The sequence below is a fragment of the Hydractinia symbiolongicarpus genome, chromosome 2, assembly GCF_029227915.1.
Source record: "Hydractinia symbiolongicarpus strain clone_291-10 chromosome 2, HSymV2.1, whole genome shotgun sequence".
Classification (NCBI taxonomy): Eukaryota; Metazoa; Cnidaria; class Hydrozoa; order Anthoathecata; family Hydractiniidae; genus Hydractinia; species Hydractinia symbiolongicarpus.
The window spans coordinates 27,919,246-27,943,076 of record NC_079876.1 but is presented as its reverse complement, the minus strand read 5'-3'; the positions used below and the strand labels follow the sequence as shown (position 1 = coordinate 27,943,076).

General features: G+C 34.5%; 2 protein-coding genes across 2 annotated transcripts in view; one reads left to right on the top strand and one right to left on the bottom strand.

Annotated features, from left to right (window-relative positions):
• Window positions 1–23,831, top strand: part of LOC130630485 (BRISC and BRCA1-A complex member 1-like) — a 100,919-nt gene that overhangs the window by 16,900 nt on the left and 60,188 nt on the right. The gene's annotated exons all lie outside the window — the stretch shown is intronic.
• Window positions 4,395–22,715, bottom strand: LOC130630473 (receptor-type tyrosine-protein phosphatase alpha-like). The gene is made up of 26 exons (XM_057443986.1): window positions 21,336–22,715; window positions 19,642–19,711; window positions 19,232–19,395; window positions 18,322–18,471; window positions 17,224–17,389; window positions 16,764–17,099; window positions 16,371–16,520; window positions 15,640–15,801; window positions 13,976–14,046; window positions 13,618–13,888; window positions 12,319–13,000; window positions 11,586–11,737; window positions 10,963–11,081; window positions 10,757–10,847; window positions 10,345–10,421; window positions 9,803–9,851; window positions 9,407–9,504; window positions 9,012–9,283; window positions 8,229–8,364; window positions 7,900–8,031; window positions 7,249–7,344; window positions 6,719–6,853; window positions 6,185–6,304; window positions 5,835–5,986; window positions 5,472–5,607; window positions 4,395–5,178 (listed from the first exon to the last, which is right to left on the bottom strand). Exons 2-26 carry the CDS (start codon window positions 19,691–19,693, stop codon window positions 5,056–5,058), a joined length of 4,092 nt encoding a protein of 1,363 aa, XP_057299969.1. The 5' UTR covers window positions 19,694–19,711; window positions 21,336–22,715; the 3' UTR covers window positions 4,395–5,055.

Below are 23,831 nucleotides of genomic sequence, written 5' to 3'. Positions count from 1 at the left end.
CATATATACTCCTTGTGGCATCTACAGCACGTCCTTGTGGCATCTACAGCACGAACTCTAAAACATGAAAGCCTCCAAAGTGCGCTTGTTCAGTCCCCTTAATTTTGTTTCCTAAAATGTTATATATGGTTCAGATCTAACACATTATAATCAATATAGTTTATATATGTGTTCAACGAGTCATGTGCATGTATTCAACTGCCTGCTTTTATATTCAATGTTTTCCGGTCTATGGACTGCGAAATACACAAGGCACAAGTTTCTGGTTTGTTTTAGTCAAGTACGGTAGTTTGTAGAGAAACTTTTCACAAATTGAATAGAGAGATTCGACTTTCATCCAAAATTCCGCTAGTTGATTTCTTGCAATTTCAAAAATTCTAATTTCTGTTCAAATATCAACATTTGCGCTTCATGGTTTAGTATGCACTAATATATATACTTGCAACGTTTGCGAAAATTTTTATCGCCATGAGAGTTCATACTCTACGCAGGGTTTCTTACTATCTTACCATCAAGTTTACCATTAAGGCCAAATTTCCTAGAAACAACGTTGGTTAAAAGATAATAAAAAAAGTTCTGACGATGGATATTTGACTTTGATTCGAAAATGTACTTGATACATTTTTATTTTATATTCTGTAAATTTCATTGTAAATACTTTAAAATATACCTAGTGGCAATTGCAGTTGATGTTAACTAATATAGTAATGACGTCATCCATGTAACTTTGACGCAGCATAATTCAATACTTTATTCGGAGAAGTTTTTGCGAGAGAAACTTTGGCGAGTTTCGCGTTTTTTGGCCTTTTTCGCGAAACTTTGCCTCGTGAAACCTTCAAAAATGGCCATTCGCGAAAGTTTATTCACTACAAACTTTCTAAATTGTCGATTTGCGAAAGTTTATCCAGTAAAATTTAAAAAAATTGTGGTTTTAAAAGTTATTTCTTTACTCGCCCTCACTTGGCTCACCCTCCCGATATAAAAAAGAGAGTGCCTGCACTGGGAACGAGGTTGGAATAAACTTTTAAACAAAAGCGATAATGTATTTTAAAAAGAAATTAATCAAGTATTTGGACGCTGTTTACAGAATTGATGAAGAGGAGTAAAATGCTTATAACCAAGTTAGTGGAAGAAGACGATGACGACGATGCGTGGAAGCCGGAAGAAGACGAGTCTAAAAAATGTGTTTGATCTGTTTTGTGATTTTGACGATGATCCCAATTTGTAAATAGAATTTTTTACATACCATTAGAAGAAAATTACATCATTGAAAAACACTTTTCTATCATAAGAAATATAGGCCATTTTTTTCTAAAAACATAAAAAATCACGAATCGCGAAAGTTTATCTCGCCAAATTTTTCAATTTCAGATTTCGCGAAAATTTATCTTACAAAAATTTTTTAATTTGTAGATTCGCGAAAATTTATCCAAAAAATTTTGCGAGTAGACTGGTCGCCTTGCAAAAGTGTGAAAATTTTATTAGTTAACCGTTTGCTTGATTTCTTGTCAGAGAAAAAAACGTGCACAAGGTTTCTTAGTGCATTTGGTTTGTATTATAAAAGCTTCTAGGTAAAAAAAAATTTTTATTTCGTGTGGATGAGAATTTGGTGCATCCGGAAAATGTTTTTGGGAACTTTGGGTGGTTATCCAATACCTCTAACAAGTGAACATTAATAATCTAAACAAATCAAATAACTTCCAATTAGCGTCTTGACAAACCCCGTCCCCAGGGCTGTTTGGTTCTCAAGGTTGTAGTAAAGGTTCCTGGGAGTATGTCACACTTCTCACGCAAAATAACTGGACAAGAGTTATACCTTTACGCCGACAATTTCATAGATTAATTTTTTGTATAGTAAACAAGGATAAAAGAAGATCTTAGAGTTCCGCCTTGATAAAACTTACCAAATGAACTATCTTAAAAAAGGTTGTACGTAGCAGAGGGTGGTTTCGATCCACCGATCTCTTGGTTATGAGCCAAGCACGTTTCCACTTCGCCACTCTGCTGAAAGAAATAACGATGATCAGTGTATATTATAATATTTCTGTCATTACTGTGACTTGTACTCAACTTTTGACCTTCATCAACTTTCCGGAAATAAATTTGCTCGAATGATAGAACGCAACCTCGTTCCCAGGACTTGTTTCCTCTTTCTAACAATTTCGAAGGGGGGAGAAGAAATAGTGGTTATTTATTATTATCATGTCTAAAATATTGACCTATACTAGCCTTCTTGTGTCACTCTATGGTTCGTTCGTATATTTAAAATGTAATTGCGAATAATCAACTCAGTAGACACATCAGGCGCGCATTCTATTCCCCAGAGCTCTTTGAGATTAAAACCTCGAAAGTAGGTTTATCTCATAGAGCTTTGGGGTCGAGAATGACAAGCGCGTTCTTCTTCGCTCAGCAAGTCAATTTTTTGTTTTTATATATTTGTTTTTACTTGTTTTCCAAAATTTGGAAAAAACATTAAAATTGCGAAATTTTTGGGAGAGAAACTTTGGCGAGTTTCGCGTTTTTTGGCCTTTTTCGCGAAACTTTGTCTCGTGAAACTTTCAAAAATGGCCATTCGCCAAAGTTTATTCACTACAAACTTTCTAAATTGTCGATTTGCGAAAGTTTATCCACTAAAATTTAAAAAAATTGTGGTTTTAAAAGTCATTTCTTGACTCGCCCTCACTTGGCTCACGCTCCCAATATAAAAAAGAGAGTACCGGCACTGGGAAGTATCTGGACGCTGTTTAAAGAATTGATAAAGAGGAGTAGAATGCTTATAACCAAGTTAGTGGAAGAAGACGATAACGACGATGCGTGGAAGCCGGAAGAAGACGAGTCTAAAAAATGTGTTTGATCTGTTTTGTGATTTTGACGATGAGCCCAATTTGTAAATAGAAGTTTTTACATACCATTAGAAGAAAATTACATCGTTGAAAAACACTTTTCTATCATAAGAAAGATAGGCCACTTTTTTTCTAAAAACATAAAAAATCACGAATCGCGAAAGTTTATCTCCCTAAAACTTTCCAATTTCAGATTTCGCAAAAATTTATCTCACGAAAACTTTCTAATTTGTAGATTCGCGAAAATTTATCCAAAAAATTTCGCGAGTAGACTGGTCACCTTGCAAAAGAATTAAAATTTTATTAGCTAACCGTTTGCTTGATTTCTTGTCAACGAAAAAAAACGTGCACAAGGTTTTTTAGTGCATTTGGTTTCTATTATAAAAGCTTCTAGGTAAAAAAAATTTTTGTTTCATGTGGATGAGAATTTGGTGCATCCGGAAAATGTTTTTGGAAACTTTGGGTTGTTATCTAATACCTCTAACAAATGAACATTAATAATCTAAACAAAGCAAATAACTTCCATTTAGCGTCTTCACAAACCCTGTCCCCAGGCCTGTTTGGTTCTCAACGGCGCTTTCTGTCTTCATTGTTGTAGTAAAGATTCCTGGGAGTATGTCACACTTCTCACGCAAAATAACTGGACAAGAGTTATACCTTTACGCCGGAAATTTTATGGATTAATTTTTTGTATAATAAACAAGGATAAAAAGAAGATCTTAGAGTTTCGCCTTGATAAAACTTACCAAATGAACTATCTTAAAAAAGGTTGTACGTAGCAGAGGGTGGTTTCGATCCACCGATCTCTTGGTTATGAGCCAAGCACGTTTCCACTTCGCCACTCTGCTGAAAGAATCAACGATGATCAGTGTATATTATAATATTTCTGTTATTACTGTGACTTCTACTCAACTTTTGACCTTCATCAACTTTCCGGAAATAAATTTGCTCGAATGATAGAACGCAACCTCGTTCCCAGGACTTGTTTCCTCTCTCTAACAATTTCGAAGGGGAGAGAAGAAATAGTGGTTTTTTATTATTATCATGTCTAAAATATTGACCTATACTAGCCTTCTTGTGTCACTCTATGGTTTGTTCGTATATTTAAAATGTAATTGCGAATAATCAACTCAGTAGACACAATATGCGCGCATTCTATTCCCCAGAGCTCTTTGAGATTAAAACCTAGAAAGTAGGTTTATCTCACAGAGCTTTGGGGTCGAGAATGACAAGCGCGTTCTTCTTCGCTCAGCATGTCAATTTTTTGTTTTTATAAATTTGGAAGAAACATTAAAATTGCGAAAACTTCTTTTTCTGAGAATTTTGGGGAAATAAATAGTGGTTATTTCCGAGGTTGTCAGAAAATAAAAACTTGGGAAGAAAGATCTCTTGTATGCCAGAGGTACCGGGATTGATGTTAGCACCCTTCAAGTCGATAATTTAAATGTATTCCTTCCATTTTTTTGTCTGCGAAGTCAAACTGGCTCTTGTGATTAAACGTGAGAGTTAAAAGTAAAAACAATTAATAAGAAGCATAACATAAGAGAAATATAAGATAACAAATATAAGTTATTCATACACAATAAATATAAAAATAATACAAAGAAATAGTTTTAAAATGCATCCTTTAAAAATTCATATGGTCGGTATAAAATTATTTTTACTATAGATACAACACATGCTTAAGTAAAAAAATGATAGACGCCCGGGCGTTCATGCTTTCACAGTATGGCGCATCTTTTATGAACAAAGTGAATATTAGCATAAGGACAATATAGAATTCCCTTCACATTTTGTACAATATATAACCTTATGAAAAACACTCATTGTTTGATTCAAACGTCTGAATACCTCACATTGCACTTTTACAACTTGTTCGTGGAATCATTTTGCAAACTTTTTTTCGTAGTTATTCCTTTTTTCAGTCAGTTTAACAACAACAACAACAAAAAAGCTTGAAAAAGATACCTGAAAAATAGAATATTTTAGTCATAACTTGGCCTAAAATTTGACAGTTTCGCCACTTAAGTATCTCCAATATGACTGTAGAACCAGTCTGTGAATTATGCAATATTAAACACAACAAAAGAAGATATGTCTGTCGTGGTCACTTATTTACAACTATAAATATTAACTTTATATATAACGTTAGGGACATAGCGTTCTTCGTGCGTGTGACACTAGCTACTATGACAAATTCTCATTTTCGCGCTTATGTAGCCGATGTTGTTGAGCCTAACGGTGAACGACATATTTTGTAGTCTTTGTAGTTCCAGTAATTTTCGAAGCCTTCCAAATACGTCCGCAACATTGTATAAACGAATTGGTACTGTGTCTAAAAAGTTACAGCTCCGTAAACATTCTTATATCTTTTAACACGAACAAAAGCAACAGAAAGTTTACAAAGGTTTATCTGCTGCAAGTGATTCGAGTACAACCTCGTCCTCAGGACCTCTTTTCGATTCTTTATATTGCAGCGGCGCAAATATAAAAAAGCAAAAGAGGTTCCTGGGGGCAAGGTTGATTCGAGTAGTCACGACAACTTGGAGCCGTATCGTTACCACGCACTTAGCTTCATATAACTGACGCATGGTACACTAAAAGCAAGATAACTACAATTCTACTCACTACATTATCAACGGCGAGTGGTTGTGAGATTCTGATAGCTCGAACGCACTGCAAAACATCGATAAGCTGTTCAACCTTCAGACGTTCCGTGCTGTTGTATACCGCTACGAAGGTTCCGCTACGGCCGTAGTCATTTCTAAATTAAATTTACAAAATGGCGTTAAAAACAGTAAACAAATTTTATCACCGTTGCGAACCTCGCTGGTAAAAATGATCTGATCAAGGAAGCGATCGTTGTTGATGTTTTAAATTAGATAAAAAATCATGGTCTTTAATAGCGGTAATTTGAAAGAAGTCATGGAAAAACATACAAGCAAAGAAACAAAAAACAATAAAAATTGTGTCTGAAATGTTTTCACCTACCCGGCATGGACGATAATAGGGCCGTTTCCTAAGTTTTGTTGCGATTTTTCAACAGCTTGCATCAAAGTGCACAAGTTGTTATAAGCCCGTTTATTTGGGATATCGGAGTCTGGCCAACCCACATACTGGAAATGGTGAACTTCACAGCGGGACTAAAACAAACAAACTTTCATTGTACAATTACTTCCGCAGAAAAACTTTTTCCCCCACTACTGTTACTGTTAAAAACAACCAGAGTTAAATGTACTGACGATCGAAATCAGTTTGAGCATGGAAAATTTTATTTTTGGTCATTTCGCGAAATTTGTGCGTATAAAGGTTTTAGACCTAGGCGTCAAAGTGCTCCTTACCTTGCTGGATGTGACTTTAATTTTTCGTGTGATGATGTTACCATTGGCAACTTCTGAGTTCAACGCAACATCCATATCAGAATAAGCGCAGTTTGTGTCTGGCCAGTACTTGAAATATTCCTGAAACATAATCGTAATATATCGAGTTTTTATCGTATATCACACCTCGATAATAAGTCGCTTTTACAGAAAATATCGCAAAAATTCCGACTATATCATGGTTTTAACATTTTAGCGGCGAAAATTTAACATTTTTAACCGCGAAAATTTAATTCTAGAGATATCACAACAAAGATAAATACTACATGTTAATTTAACGTGAAGTTGAAAAGCAAAAAACGCTTTCTTGACCCAATTTTTGATCACCCGCAAAAATAATGGCCACGTAAACTCACTCTTCTTAACCTCCAAAAGTTATTTCCGCGAAATATACGAACATTTTTTTGATAAACAAAACATGTATTACTAAAATAACCCGCCAATAAAGCGTACCGATGAAAGGCAAGAAACGAAAACAAGAGAACAATTATGTACCTGTGAAGTCTCCTGACATTTGTTTAACATAACTATAGTATGACATTGTTTTTCTAACACCATCCTCCAGAAATCATCCACGTTGGATTCTGTTGGTGCTGTCGTTAGAATGAATGCATCTCGGTGTTTGTAACCCTAAATAAAAACCAATCCATCCTTTCAAGTAGTTATTAAAGTGTGTGTGTGGCCGAGTGGTTAAGAAGTTCGTTTCGTAATTATGTGGATGATGGCTTGGTACACAGCAGTGGCATGTACGCGTTTGCATTGCCTACCTAAGTTTTCTGACATGGCATGAGCTAAACCGTAGCTGAACATATTGTGTTGTTTTTGTTTCAAAACAAACTTCTTAACCATTTGGCCAAGTCTTGTCCAATTAAATCAATTGATTTCAGTACTAAGCTGCATCTTGTTCAATCAGATCAACTGATTTCGGCACTAGGCCGTATCTTGTCCAATCAGATTAACTGATTTTGGTACGACAAGTTTATCAACATTCTTATTAGAAATGCCTCTCAAAAAAACAAACTTACATCGACTTTATAAGCTTCAACAAACTTCCCTCCTGGTAAGAATACTTTATAAACATTTCCAATATATGGATCAGGTTGAGTATTTCTTGACAAAATCTAAATTAGAGAATATTGTTAAAGGAAGTAAAAAATCGACTTTGCTATAACAACTAACCCACAGCGTACGAGTGTCAGGTGATATTATTATTGTTGAAATTATTAACGCAGATAGAGTCTTCAGTGCCTTTTGACACTGCTATTAACGAGGGTCCTAGTGAATTTAAGCTCCTATTCGAGCTATAAAAGCCATATAAGCACAGCAAATTTTAAACCAGACAGCCTAAGATATCAATCCTATTCTCATGGAAAGGATAGACTCACACTTTTATAGTCTCTGGCATGAATCGGCCAGAGTTTAAACTTAAGACCTTCCGCACTGGAAGCGAACGCTCTACCAATACTGCTGCCAGCCGATTAAAAAATGTACCACTTTTAAACGTCAAAGTGTAAATCACAGAACATTGAGTGTCAAATGAGATAAAAATATACCATTTTTATAAAACAAAAATAACATTGTAGCCATAAAATGCCTCCTTATTAAAGTAATCGGGGCAATGTATAGCTAAAGCCCTGTTGGTGCAAATCACCAGCAAGCCATATTAACTGACTCACCGAGAATTCGTTTGCCATGCCAGGACCCCTGATAAGTTCTCTTGTTTTTTTGTCCAAGTCGTCGACGATAATTTCTGTATTTCCAAAAGTGATGTATTCCAATATTGCGTTGTGCGCAAATATGTATTGCTCCTAATAATTACGACAAAAAAGGACGATTACGAGATACATAGTAGCGAAAATCACTCGTTTGCGGCAAAACTTTTGACAAAAGGAAGACCACGATTTTTGGTAAAATAACAGTTAGTCTCGACAAAAAGAAAAAAATTTTGGGTGATAAAACAACGAAACGAAATTGACAATTTTCGACAAAACAAAGCGAAACTTACGAAAGTTTGCACCATATTAATTCTTCTCGATCGCATGTATCGTAAATAATTAAAGATATCAACGTTACGTTCTTTATCGATTCGTTCTAACATAGCATCGATAAGAATGAAGCAACCACTTCGACCTACACCAGCGCTAAAAAAAATAAAACACATTTATTCGCCTAACCACAACTAGTCGCCCCTCCGCCCAATTTAATTAAGAAATTTCAAACATTCCATAGAAGATCTGACAGAAACCTCATCAGAGGTTCCAAATAGGACGCAACGCCCGCTGAAGGTACCAGATAGGGGTGCAATATTGTAAAACACACTGGTTAAACGATGATTAAGTAACTCAATTTTGACCAGATGCAACATACACTATTGATCCGAGCGAGTACTGCAATATTATATGCAATATATGCAGTGTTTATATTACGTGTCTTTCAAATTAAAATTTTGATGAAACCACTGCTTAAGTATAGAACGTTATATGTCATGTAATCCGAGTGAGCGAGCAAGGAATGCTTTAATACTGAATACTTAATGCAATACAATATTCAACGAAAAAATGACTAAATCAAATAAAAAAAACATTACTAGTCGATAGACCGTGGAGAAATAATCCACAGTAATTTGGCCTTCGTACAAATTTCCCTAACTGTATTTCGTGTATCTTTGGTTTTTCTGTCAGCATGAAGTAATTAAATCACTCCAAAATAAACTCTTGCACAACCATTTCGGACAGACAAAATACGGATACTTGTTCGGTTAAAATCTTTATCAAAATAAGCATCTTACCTGCAGTGTACAAGAACGGGTTTGTTCTCCACATTGTAGTGTTTCACCCTCCTCCTGAGTGATAAAATAGCAGCCGGATAATCGGGAGTTCCATGATCAGGCCAGGAAACAAAGTGAAACTGGAGAACAGTGCGCGCTTCTTTCGACCCGGTTTTCTCGATAACGAACGTCCGGATGACGTAATCGGCCGTTCTATCGGTGTTCGTAATAATCACGTTTATGCTACCGTATTTTACGCTACCCTCAGATGGCCAATATTGTGAGCATTTAACCTATAAAAACACAAAAAACATTTTGATTGACAGATGAAAACAATGGGATAGACTGAAAAAAAAAATTGAAACAACTTGATTGGATGACGAAAAACGGTAAAACGTTCTGATTGGCTTTCTTACTTTATCGTTCTCATTTAAATTCGTTAACATAACAATGACGGGTATTTCTTCTTGCCATACCATCAACCAAAAATCACCCAAGACACTGGGAGTGGGTCCTGAACAAAACAATCGGACAAACAGATTGGTGAGATATCACATTTAGATTTACTTCGTGTTGCTTTTTGAACACGCGTTATGGCTGGAAATATACATTTCAAAGAGATGGAACAATTTATTAGAAACGACGCTCATTTGCAAGCAAGTTTTTAAATCTTACTGATACAATTTTTTTTGTTATTTATCCGTAAAAGCCTTTGTTATTAGCTTCAATAATTGTTATTAGCTTCAATAATTGTTCAAAATCCTTTATCCTCAATATTTTTAAAAACCACTGAATGTATTGATCATACTAACCTTGCGTAGAGATGTAACGACAGGAGGAATCTTTTAGGTAGTTGTAGCCCTATAACAGAAAGACATTACCAAAATATAATATATACTAGTCGTTACCCGTGGAAAAATTCACGGGGTCGCCCGTCCTTTATATACTGCATTTCGTGTTTCCGTAACACGACTTTTTTCTCGCACACAAACAGGCAGACAAAATACGGCTAAAATTAAAGAGACAATAAATATGCTAAATAAAATAACCAAATAAAGTAACCAATTAACCCAAATGATAACATATGTTGCATTGTAGGGAAAAATACCAAAACTAGGGAAAAATATTACCTATGCTAAAAGAAAGAAAGAATGTAGAAAAAGGGAAAATACCCTGTACACTAAAACGAGAGGGTTAAAAAGATTACTCAAACTGCTTAAGAATCCATCCTCCTTGTAGTTAAAAGGGTAGTTATCCTCCTCATAAAAACCTGCCACATCCACGTTCATTTTTAATACTCCGCCCTCCCCAGTAAGAAAATACAATGTAGATATTTATGACTTTAAATACTTACACTCAACGTGTTGGCATTTATATAATCGGATGTCTTTCGCTTAAAATCGTGCTTGAGAATAACACGTGAATGATCATCTGTCAAAATAAATAAAAACACGCGATTAACAATCACACTACACAAAACCCACGATTGTCCAATCACAGTGCACAAAAACCCAAGATTACCCAATCCCACTGCACAAAAGCCCATGATTAACCAATCACGTTACTTGTAAAACTTATACCGATACAGACACTTCTACTGATTCAATAATAAAGAAAACTTTGATACATCTTTCTTTATTATTTAGTGACAAAAAGGAAGTACTTTAAGGGGCTCTTAAACGACTCTAAAACATTTACGGGTTTCTTAAACATTCTTAAGTGTTTTTAAATAGCAAAATAAAATAATAATAATAAAAAATACATACAAGCTGCTATATTGGTGTATCTGTTTTTTATTCCATTCTCTGGTCGATCTGCCACTTGCCAAGGATAACATTTCCCACTTGTTAGCTTATTCTACAAAAAGACTATCAATGAACAAACAAAAAAAAAAACAACAACAAAAAAACAACAACAAAAGAACGAACTAAAAATAAAAAAATTATTTATAAAAAACATCACCATCACTCACTTTGAATTCTTCCAACAGCAATTCGTGTTCATCTTGCTTGACTAGATTTATATACTCAGGAAACTCCTCCACTGCAAGTGGTTGGTGTGTCTCATCACATGCGTTGCGTGCTCCTCCCTCTACAGCGTAAATACAAAAAAAATATAGCATGGGAAATTCTATTTCCTGGGCACATATCCAGCAAAAATCTCTCTAACATAACTTGTTGGATAGCTAGACAAGTCCATTAGCAGTCACCCACAAAACAACACAAGATTTAACGGTGTGCTGATGTTGTGTTTGAATGTGAAACCTCAAAATCACAAGCCAAATGTTTTATTCTAAGTGTGAGATCTCTGTTGGTAGGATGAAAATAGTGGGCAACAAAATGGCGGGTTACTGGTATCAATGGTATTGATTTGGAACCTTAGTATTAGCATAGAAAATTCTCGCCTATCTTTATAAAAAGTGGTGATGACACAAATCACCTTAATAAGCAATGTTATGACTAAAAATACATTGGTGGACAACATTGTCCTGCACAGCATAACAAAGATCTTAACTAAACAGTAAAATTAATGGTAACTGAGCAAGCATGCACGAGAATGTCCAATATAGTATAACTTGCACAACAATGTACTCACCTAAACAGTCACTGCTTATTTCGCTCAATTCTCGAACCAGTAAGGTATCCTCATCAGCATCTTCAACATCTCGATTACATTGCAACCGATGAGGTGAGATGTACTCCATTTGTAGTTTATCTTTTGGAAACAGTCGCTTGGATGGATAACGCCTAGAGAAGAAGAAGGGAGGCTACTTCACACACACAGCAACAGAAATCAGTAGTAAAACGCTTTTCGGGGACAAGACAGTTATAGATAACACATGGTCAACAAAAGTATGGGCATAAGTGTCCTATTTAATGCAGCATAACCCAAGAGAATTAAAATCGTGTTCAGGATTTTCACATCATCGAAAAAATGCTGACAAGGAATACAACCACATGTTTGCGAAGTACAAATTCATTTCAGAAATTCAAACTAATAACATACAGAGGATGTGAACTACTTGCCCCTGCTTACTAGGCAAAAGCTAAGAAATAATTCACTTGCTGAACAAAATGCATGAACAACCGAAAAGCTGGAGTATTCTTTCCTAGCATGAATAATCACTTTACATCAACAATAACACTGTCAAGATGAATTTTAAAAGCTGGCAACAGCGAGCAGTTGTTTACAAAGTCATAGATGGACAAAGGACCAGGATTGTATGTTTTTGACGTTTTACTTAGTAAACGAAAATGGAACTGTGAATTCCACCAAAACATAAATCTCAGTAATGACTCCACTTTGTAGCACTGTTTAAAAAACTCACCTTCGATAATGCATGAAGCACAGCAAAACCAATAAAGCAAGAAACACAATGGCAACACTAAAAGCTATAATCATAACAATATTATCAACATCATCATCTTGCTGTGTTTCATCCTCGGTGGGCGATATTTTAACAGACATTGAATCACTCCAAGGTCCTATACCAGCGTTGTTGATAGCTCGAATGGCCACTTTGTTTACAAACATTTTCGGGATATTAATGTTAAATGCTCCCATTTGCTTGGTAGTTGCGTAAAAGCTTAGCTGTGTGTGATTTACCAATACAATTTGGACTTCATATGAAGTAATATTGCCGTTTGTATGCTCTGGAGCTGACCACTGGATAACCAAGTTTTTCGTGTTTTTACGTACTACAATATTTGTTGGAGCTTCAGGTCTATCTTCAAGAGTTCTCCTTCTAAATATACTTCCATATGGGCCAAAGCTATGGTTGGTTCGGGCTTTACATTTAACTTCATACAACACATGTGGTTTGAGGTTTGTAAATTCGAATGGGGCTTTTGATTTTTCTTGAAAGCTAAAGACTTGATTTCCCGGATTTAGAGAACAGTTATAGGAAAGGATAATGCCATTGTGATCTTTCATTTCAAATGAAATAATAGCCAGCAAAAAGGAACTGCTTGTACCACTAATGTATCGCAAATCAGGACCAGCACTAGGCTCTAACATATATATAAATATAAATAGTAGTCAATGAATATTAATTAATAAAGTAACAATATAAAAAAGATGAGTATAAAAAAGCTGTTGACAGTTGACAAAAGATACATTAAGTTAGTTTTAATAGTTAAGAAAATTGTGAATTTTATCTTTGCTTTTAATCATTCTAAAGGATGAATCGTAAAATGAAAAAGTGTACACTAAACCTCCCTCCCTCCCTCCCTCCCTCCCTCCCTCCCTCCCTCCCTCCCTCCCTCCCTCCCTCCCTCCCTCCCTCCCTCCCTCCCTCCCTCCCTCCCTCCCTCCCTCCCTCCCTCCCTCCCTCCCTCCCTCCCTCCCTCCCTCCCTCCCTACCTCACTCTCTTCCTATCTCTTCCCTAAACGTCAAAATTAGAAAATCCTTATTTGAGTATCATCACTCCTTTCAATTAGAAGCATTCACACATGCCGCCTGTGAAACTTGTAGACCCCCGCCTTCCTAAATTGAAATTAGACTGCAGTGTAGACTTTTGTAAAACAACCCCTAAAAAGCAACTGCAGTTTGTTTAAAGTATTCGCTAATAGATTTTTTAATTTTTTTGTTAGGCTTAAAATATCAAAAAAATGCAAATGTACATACTGCCTTCTGGTGTTGTGACTTTAGCGACCATAGTATTTGAAGGTAGGTCATCGTCATTGTATGCAGTTACAGAGAGTGTATATATAGACCATGGTTTGAGACCTTCGAGAGTAAAAGAAACGGTAGGTTTTGTTTCAGTGTGTTTAATTTTACGCTTCCAAGTGGTTTGAACAATGGAAGATAATTGAGGATCTCGATTTCCATAATATAGCATCGTGGCCAGAATTAGAAAGCCAGATAGTCTTCCATTTCCACGTTTGCTAAAATTGACCTATAAAAAGCAATTTCATGTTTTTATTGCGCCTTGGGTGTTTTCTGAAACTATGACACCTATTTCATGATCAGAAAGTAATTTTACCTTGATGTCTTCTAGTTTAATACTTTCAGGTAGACGTTCTGCAACACGAAAGCTTGGCTTCGCACTGGGTTCTACAAAAAGCAAATAAAGTAAATCCCTCCCAATTACAAAATAATAAATTTCAAAAAGTAACCTAGCGCTTATATACAACACACATCTTTGTCTTTTAAAGGACGATAAAGAGATTGACAGTAATGCATTATTTAAACCTATGAATTTTGTATAAAATCTAATATTTAAAAAGAAAATGCTACTAGGAATTGTCAATAAATGTCCTTGGCTGTACAGACAAATAAAGATGGTACTAATTTTTTGGGGTATTGATTTTTATTTTTCTCACAAATTCTGCCCAAATCTGTTAAATTAAGTACCTGTAAAATATTTTTATAGGAACCATTTGCAAAATTAATTTCTAGAATTTTTTTTGAAATAAAAAGGCAATTTTTATCACACTAAAAAAAAGAAACTCCTTCACCAAAATTATAACGAACAAAAGTGTAGTTCCATTTCAGTTGCAGTGTATTGTAAACCAACACACACTGACCAGTACCTTAACTTCAAATCAAACCATTCGAAATCTTGCAAAGAAAGTGTCATGTCTTCATTACTGAATCGTGCCAACAGTGTAGTCAGTCACAAACAGTCACGCAAGTAGAAAATAAAATGAAGAGAAGATGCAACGGAGACAATAAAGAAACATCAGAGGAATTTATTGCATCAGCATTCCTACCCTTCGTACCAGGTACCAGCGAGATCCTTCGTCGAGTTTTAAGGCAACACAAGATCAAATGCATTCTTAAATTTAAAGACACCCTAAGAAGCACTTTGTCTAAACCAAAAGACAAACTAAACCTGGAAGAACAAAGCAATGTTGTTTATGAAATCCCGTGTAAAGATTGTGATGCAGTGTATATAGGCGAAACAAAAAGAAAGTTTAAGCAACGAGTACAAGAACATATGCGCGCAGTGAGAAACAGAGATCTGAAGAAAAACGAAATTGCGGACCACAGCTAGAGCAGAAGTCATTAGTTTAATTGGGATGAGAAGAAAATCATTGACAGAGAATTCAGAACAACGGCCAGGAAGATTAAAGAAACCATCAACAGTGTAGAACGTAACAAACACATAAACAGCATCTCGTATCACCTTCCTGAGATTTGGTTACCAGCCCTACAGAAAAAGTAATTACTTACATCTAGGGCCGAAAATGTTAATTACCGTAATTAACTGTAATTATCAGCTCGTTTCTAATTGTATATTTTTATGAATTTCGATTCTCTGCAATTATATAAATACATGCTCAACATTATTTTACCTTGCCCGATGATGGGAGAAGGATCTCCCGAAACGTCGCCTACTAAACTATTATGTTCAAGAAATGATAAACTTTCCACAGTAAAAGTGTAGCTGCGTAAATGTTTTATAAACTTCGCAAAATATTTGCAAACAATAATTATCTGTAAAAATTAATATCCGCAAAACGCAATTTTGTAATCATCTACCAATGAAATTAGCACTAGTAAGTTATATTAATTTACTGATTAGTTTGAAAACAATGATTTTTTAAAAGATTTTTTTCTTAGCGGTCAGTTTTAAAAAACAACATATCACATTCTAGAATTTCTGATGGTACGGTTTATATAAAACTGAAGGCAGAAACTTACTGATACTTAAACTGTGAAAATGTGTGACCACTGGTTTCTGTTTGAGTGGCTGCAAAAACTTTCTCGAGTTGTTGTTAAGTTGTAGTTTTAGGGAGCAGACATAAGGTCTGTATATTCCAAGTCCACCGACAAATATCTCATTTTTGTTCAACAAGAAAATACCTAAAAATGGAAAAGGTTTATCATTAATACATATATCGAGTTTATGTAACATTTGTCATAATTTTAAATCTTTACATTCCAATGTTAATTTACAAAAAGTTTACAACAGGTATAAACATTTTTAATCAAATGCAGTTCAAGATATATGAGCCAGCTTAGTAGGGCAATGTAGAAAAGCGTCCACATAATATGAACAGATAAAAATTGTTGAAATATAATTTCCTGTAAACATATGTACAAAACATTAGTCACACTGAAATGGATTAGATGACCAATCAATTTAAACTATCAAAAAATAAAGAAGTGTTACACACTAAACCTTAAGAATTTTCAAAGGCTTTAACAGGACAAAAATTACAAATAAAATAAGAATAATATGTTAAGGCTTGTCGTTAAGAATTGATATGATGTATGGTTCTTTTTAATGTGAACTTCATAATTATTTTTATGTAATTGATTTTGTATATTGTTATTGTGTTTTGCCTTGAAAGTGAAGCACAGCTTATACAACTTAAGGAAATAAAAGTTCACAAAAAAATATTTAGCAGACAGAAAAACGTAGCACTTACGTTTGACTAATTTGCCAGTAACGTTGCAAGCAAATTCATATTCCAGCATGTTTTGATTAAAATCATTTAATGCAGGTTGAAACCAAGACAACATTACACCAGTTCGATTTTTTGTTTTAACAAAGAAGTTAGTGGGTCGGTCTGGTAACGCTGGAAATAATAGTAGTATGTTCCTGCACTTTTGCTTCATTATACACTTTGTTACAACAATCTAAATTATTCCAGATAACAACGCAATGACCTAATTTTTTTTTTTTAATTGACAAGACTGAATAGAAAGTTGCAAAAAACACATTAGAAGTTCAAAGCTTTGTGCTAAAAGGTTTTAAATTATTTTGCATTTTGCGTGACATATACATGTTTATATAATATAGAATGTGGTAAACAACATACTTATGTTTATGGTAACACGGGTTTTTGATTCTTGGCGTAACTTTGGATTAAATGAATAATAAGCTTCGCAGGTATAGTTCTTTACACAGTGGATGTAAGATGACATTTTTCTGCATTGGAATGCAGGTAAATCACCATATGTTATGGGGGAAAAGGAGAGCTCAGATGTTAAATCCCTTTTTAACAAGTCACTGTCCGACAAGGAATTAAAAGTTCCATTGTGACTTTTCCACTTAACATTTAGGCCAATTTGACCCACACTGACACATTTAATCTTTAATCTGTTCCCAACCTTTGTTGCAATGGAGTGCGGAGCAGTGATCATTGGTGGACGACCTAGATAGAATTTCTTATTAATAACTTTAAATGTAAAATTCATTCTTAACAAAAACGAATATTTGTTTTGCAAACTAAAGTAACATTTTTAATACATGTCCATACAAACAGAAAAAAACTGTACCTGTACCACATGCACTGAATTGTAAACGAATACAAAACTTGTGTTCAATATCAGACATTGGCCAGTGTGGCACTAGTCTAACATATCGTCCCATCAAAGGTTCCTCAAAGGGATTATTCATCTTTTCATTTGGCTTGCCAGATGAAGCAAAATGGACTAAAAAGTACTAAAAAATAAATAAATAAGATATAACATGGCACGAACCAAAGCTGATGCCTTGTTTGCTTCGAATGCAGACAGTTATAACTTTAAACCATGATTCATTTATTTCAGATTAGAGCTTTAAATGCACTAGGACAGTTCAGTGTAACGCATAAGGCTACATTTTTATTAACTAACTGTTTTTTTAAAAGTTCAATCTCACAATCAATATGTCTCTCATTATCTCATTAAAGTGAAACAATAAATATGTTAATGGTTTCACTGTGGTTGTTTAAGATTGTCTACATCTAGATTTAAGTAAGTTACATATTTTAATTCGCTTTTATTAACAGATGTTTAAGCAAAAGTGAAAAACACTGCAACTGTTTTGTTGCTGTTTCTATAAGCTGTGACACACGACAAATTGGATTGTTGTATTTGTAAAAGTATGTTTATAGCATGATCTGACTTCATTTTAAAAAAGTCAAACCAATTCAAAATTTTTATTTTAATAATCAAAACTCTTTTCTTTTCTTTGAATGTATGTGTGGTGAAATGTGAGCTTATCGAGTGAAAAAGAAAACATGATAAAAACGAAGAATTAGAGTTTAAAGTTGTTAGTGAATGGATAAAGAAATAGTCCATCCAAAATAGTAAAGCATATATACAAAAATATAGAGATATAGAAATAAGAAGAATAAGTTAGCAGAAGACGCCAAAGAAAACTAAAAAAATCTTTCAATTAACAAAATTCAGTTAGAGTATTGCAGACTTGCAAGTTAGAGTATTGCAGACTTGCAAAATACTGTTGACAAAATCTGTTGTTGTGTCTGTCCTGTCGGCTTTATTTTAATTTAATTTTATTTAATTCTTAATAATATGATTTTGACAAATTGAATTCAAAATTAATTGTATTCAATTGTATTTTTTTTACAAATAGAAGGAAATTCAAGGTACCTTTGGCACTCTTCCTGTGCCATAGTGATACCAGTTCTTTCCATCAAGGCTAACATGAAGTACAAAAGCATAGAGCATTAAGTTTGCTCCATTTAACTGAAAACCTTGTACAACAACATTTGTGATTGTCTTTATGGAACCAAAATCAATCTAAAGATAAACAATATATTTCAATGATTTCATCAATGACCCACCCCCAAAAATTGTGAAGCTGTTCTCTTTGTTATATAAAGCTTGAAACATTGATCAAAAAAATATATAGGATCATCCTGACCAGCAGTTCCAAAGATAACAAGGTTAAGTTGTTTTCATTATATCATTAACTAATTAGTACTGTATCTGGTAAGTTGATCAAATTCCCTAAAGCTAGACCAATTTACCATTGGTTCAGCTTTTAGGAATTAGACCAATTCAGGCAACAGGTGGTCCTTACACCTACATGGATGAACTAACGAACGCCACCACCTTGTTTCCAAGTTATATGGCCTAAAATTTTTAAGTGCAATGCAATAGCATCTAATCTTATTACATATAATGAAATACTGTTGAGTTAAAAAAACAAAAACAAAGGTATTGCCGTGTTAAAAAATAATGCAAAAACCTGAATTCATTTTCCGGTACCGCAATAAAATGCACTTATTATTATATCAGAACAATAGATACATGACACTTGAACATGGGATCATCATGTCACAAAACTTGCATACAAATAAAGTTAAAAATACAGGCCTACCTAAAATGTCACTGGTCCATATGAAAAAGGTGCCAGAAAAAAATTTTTAGGTGATGTACATAAGTATTTTTAGTTGCATTATCAGAGATTATATAGGATTCACAGTCATTTTTATTACAAAATAGAGACAGCACTGCAGTCAGTGCTCACTGAAATATTTTCAACCATTTAACACACCTGCATATAAAACTTTGATTCTACTTTTGCACAAAAGGCTTTGTCATTATCCAATATTGCATAGTTCGGATCAAAATTCTTTTCATCTACTTTTGTAGCTCTGTTCAAGTCAGCTGTAATGGAACTGTTAGACAGTTTGATAATTGTGCATTTGTTTTCCTCTCCTAAAATTACACACATACATTTATATTATTAAAATAAATTATAAAGTCATAAGTACAACGTTGACCGGCTAAAAAATCAAATATATAACAGGCTTCATCTTTGTGTTTACATGTACACTGTAAATTCCAATCTTCAAGCTCTTCTCATCTTAGCGGTAGAAAAATAGCACACACACATAAACAAACAAACAAACAAAAACAGAAATAAATAACAAGTACATTAAACCAACACTTGCTTGAACATACCTTTGACAATGTAAATGATAAAACAGGAGAAGATTATTTTATATAGATCCATTTCTTTGTATATTCATACCTAAAATTTACGACAATTTAATGTTGTTGTTTTTACTGTTGCTCAAATACGCCTACACACACAAAATGATTCATTTATGGCACAAGAAGACATCCAAACTTTTTGAGGAGTTGGCCAACACAGCACATTCAGAAGCACATACAAACCCTTAAACAGGTGTGCCTTTCTTTCTACATAAATATCAAAATTTTCCTAAAAAAGTCTGACAGCAAATATTATAGTTTAAATATCTAGAAATAATAGAAGGGATTAGTGTAATACCGAAGATCTTGTAAAAAAATCATAATTTGAAGAAAATGTGAATTTAAACCGGGAAAAATCTTAAGGAATACAACTCCAGGAATATTTGCAAGCAATGAATTTATTAGTTTAGGCTATCCAAGTGTGTCTGCTACCCAGTTTAGCAATTTTGAGGATTTTTTACTCTTTATGTAAAAGTTTATGCTTTAGAAGATTGAAAATAATAAATCATGAAATTCTTTCTTGCAAAATTACATATATATGTATAAATATATTTCTCGATTCGCAAAAGCATTTTTCACTATCTGTTGAAAAAGAAAATCCTATATTATTCTCTTGCAAACTTGATAAATGCCTCAACCACTCTATCATTTAGAATTTTTCATGCAAATCTTTTAAATTTGTTCTGTTTCTTTAATGTTTCTGCAATATGGAGGCATTTTTTTGTGCTCAAAGAAGAACATCAGTCTCGTTTCATGCAAAGAACTATGTGATTTAGGTTCCGGACGATTGCTCTACTGACTGTGGCAGGGGACAGGTTGTGGGTTCAAGTCTAACACAATCCATCATCAACGTGCAGGTTACTGTAATTTAGGATATGTTGAAAAAAACTTTATACGCAATAATATTTGTTTCTGCTATAAAGACGCTTCCACAAAGTGCTGCTCTATTTATTTTAGTGTTGTTCTAAAGCCAAAAAGTGGCATTTCATTAAAACAAGAGGGTGAAGTGGGTCAAAATGTTGATGGCCAAGGGTTGATCCAGGGCAATTTGGACATCGGTATACTGATTTTGGGGACATCTAATTTGGGCGTCAAAATTAGAAAAACGTAATTTAAAATTTTTTTATCTATTATATTTATATCTTTAATCACAAAGAAGATATATTTTCATGAAGAAACTATGTTCTATACTAAAAAAGAAGATTATGCTAAAGCCATGTACTTTTGTTGCCCTAAAAAATTTTTTATCTGAGGTGCTATCGACGCCCAAAATAAATTTCTGGATCAGCGCCTGATGGCCAATTTATTGTTAACAAAGACAGTCAAGGACAACCACAAATAAGGCTATCACACAAAATTAGGAAAGTATAGCTTAGTTGACATTTTCCATAGACTAGATAGGACTTATCTCCTATTTAAAAAATTTGTTTTCCTCTTTTAAGATTGTCTTGACAGCCATGTCTAGTTGTGTCATCTTTATAAGGAGTTTGGTTGCTTGTTAAGTCATCTTTGACGCAAGAAATTTTTCCCTTTTCAGAAGCAACTATAGTCTTAAAACAAAGCAGCCATAACACAGCGCTTGTTGATGGCCTAATTACAAGCTGACTGAAAGATACCTGCATTTGCTGAAGGTCACTAAATTGATTTTATATCATACTCACAGTCCTGGTCTTTTGAGATGCGCGATCACGTCCCGCACCTCTGCATGCTCCTGCAACAATGAAGCAGCGTTTTCAATCACGCACCAAAAACACTTTAGTCACTTCAATAATGCGCACCTGAAATGTCTTTTGTATAAAGTAATTATTTACTATATATACTAATAATCAAAGAAAAAAATGACTTAAAGTTTGGAATTTGAATGAAAAACATGCGCGTTTAAAAATGAATTATTTTTAGAAATTGAATATGTTGCATTACGTAAAAACACCTGTTGTTCTTTTCAAATGTTACTGGCTTTTTATGTTTCGAGATGAATTCATTAGGTTGTATATCGCAGAAGTCGCCGGTGGCATGCTTCGAAAATGCTTGTCACTGGCACAGCTTAACAGGAAGCAAAACTGTACAGGAGACTCAATTGTTATCTCTTCTCACAAAACCGAGGGCAGGACTAACTTATTGCCTGCTGAGTTTTGTGTGGGAGACAGAAATTTTTGACATATTTTCAATACGATATACATTTTTTTCGATTATTATTACTAAACATATTTGATTTCTCTTCCCCCTTTTAAAAAGATTTTTTAAACTTTATTTAACATGTTTTTTCTTTGGTATTACATCACGAGAACATTCGTCCGAAGGCTGTATTAATGCATAGGACACCTAACCTCTCCCATGTTCTGGTTATATTTAACTTGCATGGGTGCGCAGTTTTCTAGCAGTATTCTCTGTGACAATGAAGGTTGGACTGACTTGTGGCATGGTTCCAAATGGTCTTCTGTCTTTCGTTCGAGTCTCAGTATAATGCACCAGCCCAGTATAAGAGTGTCAGCATGAAGGAAAGGGGCCAACTTTAATGTTCGCTATATCTTACATTCTTCATAATAACACCGACCATTTTTGATCGTGGCATTCATTCAAATTTTACAACAAAATTCACAACAAAATACGAAGATACTGACTCATATACAGTCCAGGAAAAGGTTTAAATGTGCTGTCACAGTATAAATGAACTGCAGCTCTTAATTAGGCATCTATGACATCCTCCTGTGAATGATATAACGTTTACACAGTCAAAAAACAAAAATATTCACCATGTTGCTTGTGCTAAAAAGCAACAGTGCAGTGCAAACGTTTTAGTGAATCAAGGTGAAATAAGTTTATGATTCATGTAAAAAGTAAGACTTGGTGGAATGTATATATATATACTATGTATGTATGTGTGGGATAACCCATTTGTGGATTAAGGTCAAACATTCATTATGCAGTTTAACTATTAAATGATGTATGGTAAAATGAACATGGGCCTCCCTCGCTAGCTACCTTTTTTATCATTCCAACAAGTCTTTGAAACAACTAAAAAAATTAGATCTTATTCTTAATGTTCTTTCTTCCAACAGTAGAAAAAAACTCTGATCATCCATAAAAATGTAAAAGTTATGTATTGCAATCCAGCAAAAAAATTTCCACACTTTGTCATCAATGAATGAGACACGACGGTGATTACAACCAGGTCCGAAAGTCATGGAAAGAAAAATTCAACGGTCGGTCACATTTTCAAAAACGACGTTTTTTTTAACTAATTTTCTGTAAGACAGTGTGGCCATTACATCCGTGACCATCGTTTTGATTGTTATTAAACTATAAAAAACACGGAGGAGAGTGTGGTTTCGCACAACGAGGGATACTATTTTTAGTAAGAAAACGGAACGCACAGTTTGAACAAAAAAACAAACATTAGTTATGCAAACGAGTCCGCTAAGCTCTAACGGAAAGTCAATTTGACGCATTTCTCAATTAGCAAGTTATTTTTTAATCTGCGAAGCTCTCTTTTTCAGTGTCAACCCTGGATTGAGGGCCTGTAGTACTAAGCTAAAACCGTCAAAGACCTAGGGTTCGACAATGAGTGTAGAGCTACTATAATTTGTAACATTAGTCGTTAGCCCGTGGAAAAATCCACGGGTTCGCCCGTCTCAGCTAAGCTACCATTTTGCGTGACAGACAGACAGACAGACGTATATGGGCATTATAATATAGACTAGTCGTTAGCCGTGGAAAAATCCACAGGTTTGCCCGTCCTTTAAATTCACCGGTCGCAACAAAGTGGACAAAAGATATATCGCATTTGGTATTGGTGCGCATTATAAAAATTTCGTGATTCCGTTAAGGGACGCGGCTCTCGCGGACACACAGACAAAATACGGCTATTATTAAAGAGATACCAATCCGTCCCCCCCATCATATGTCCGCTCTGGCCAGAAAGCGAAAAAGAATCCCTGGTTAATCATATCGATAACATATGACGTAAATTGTATGAATACTAAAATATCGTGCAAGAAGAAATTAACGATATGTTTATTGTATGCCACGTCGTTATAAACAGGGTAGTAACTAAATTACTCTTGTTTTATTCCTGGGTTTATGCCAACCTCGTCCCCAGAAATTGTCAGGCTTTTCATATTAAACGGGTCGTCCAAGTATGAAAAGCCAACAAGTCC

What these genes read in the sequence shown, in the direction of transcription:
- LOC130630473 (XM_057443986.1), bottom strand. Translation starts at nt 19,693, where the DNA reads ATGGATCTATATAAAATAATCTTCTCCTGTTTTATCATTTACATTGTC. An exon ending in TTAAACTAGAAGACATCAAG is followed by an intron (nt 13,889 to 13,975) that starts GTAAAATTACTT and finishes TGCTTTTTATAG; the next exon opens with GTCAATTTTAGCAAACGTGG. An exon ending in CCTATTATCGTCCATGCCGG is followed by an intron (nt 5,608 to 5,834) that starts GTAGGTGAAAAC and finishes AATTTAATTTAG; the next exon opens with AAATGACTACGGCCGTAGCG.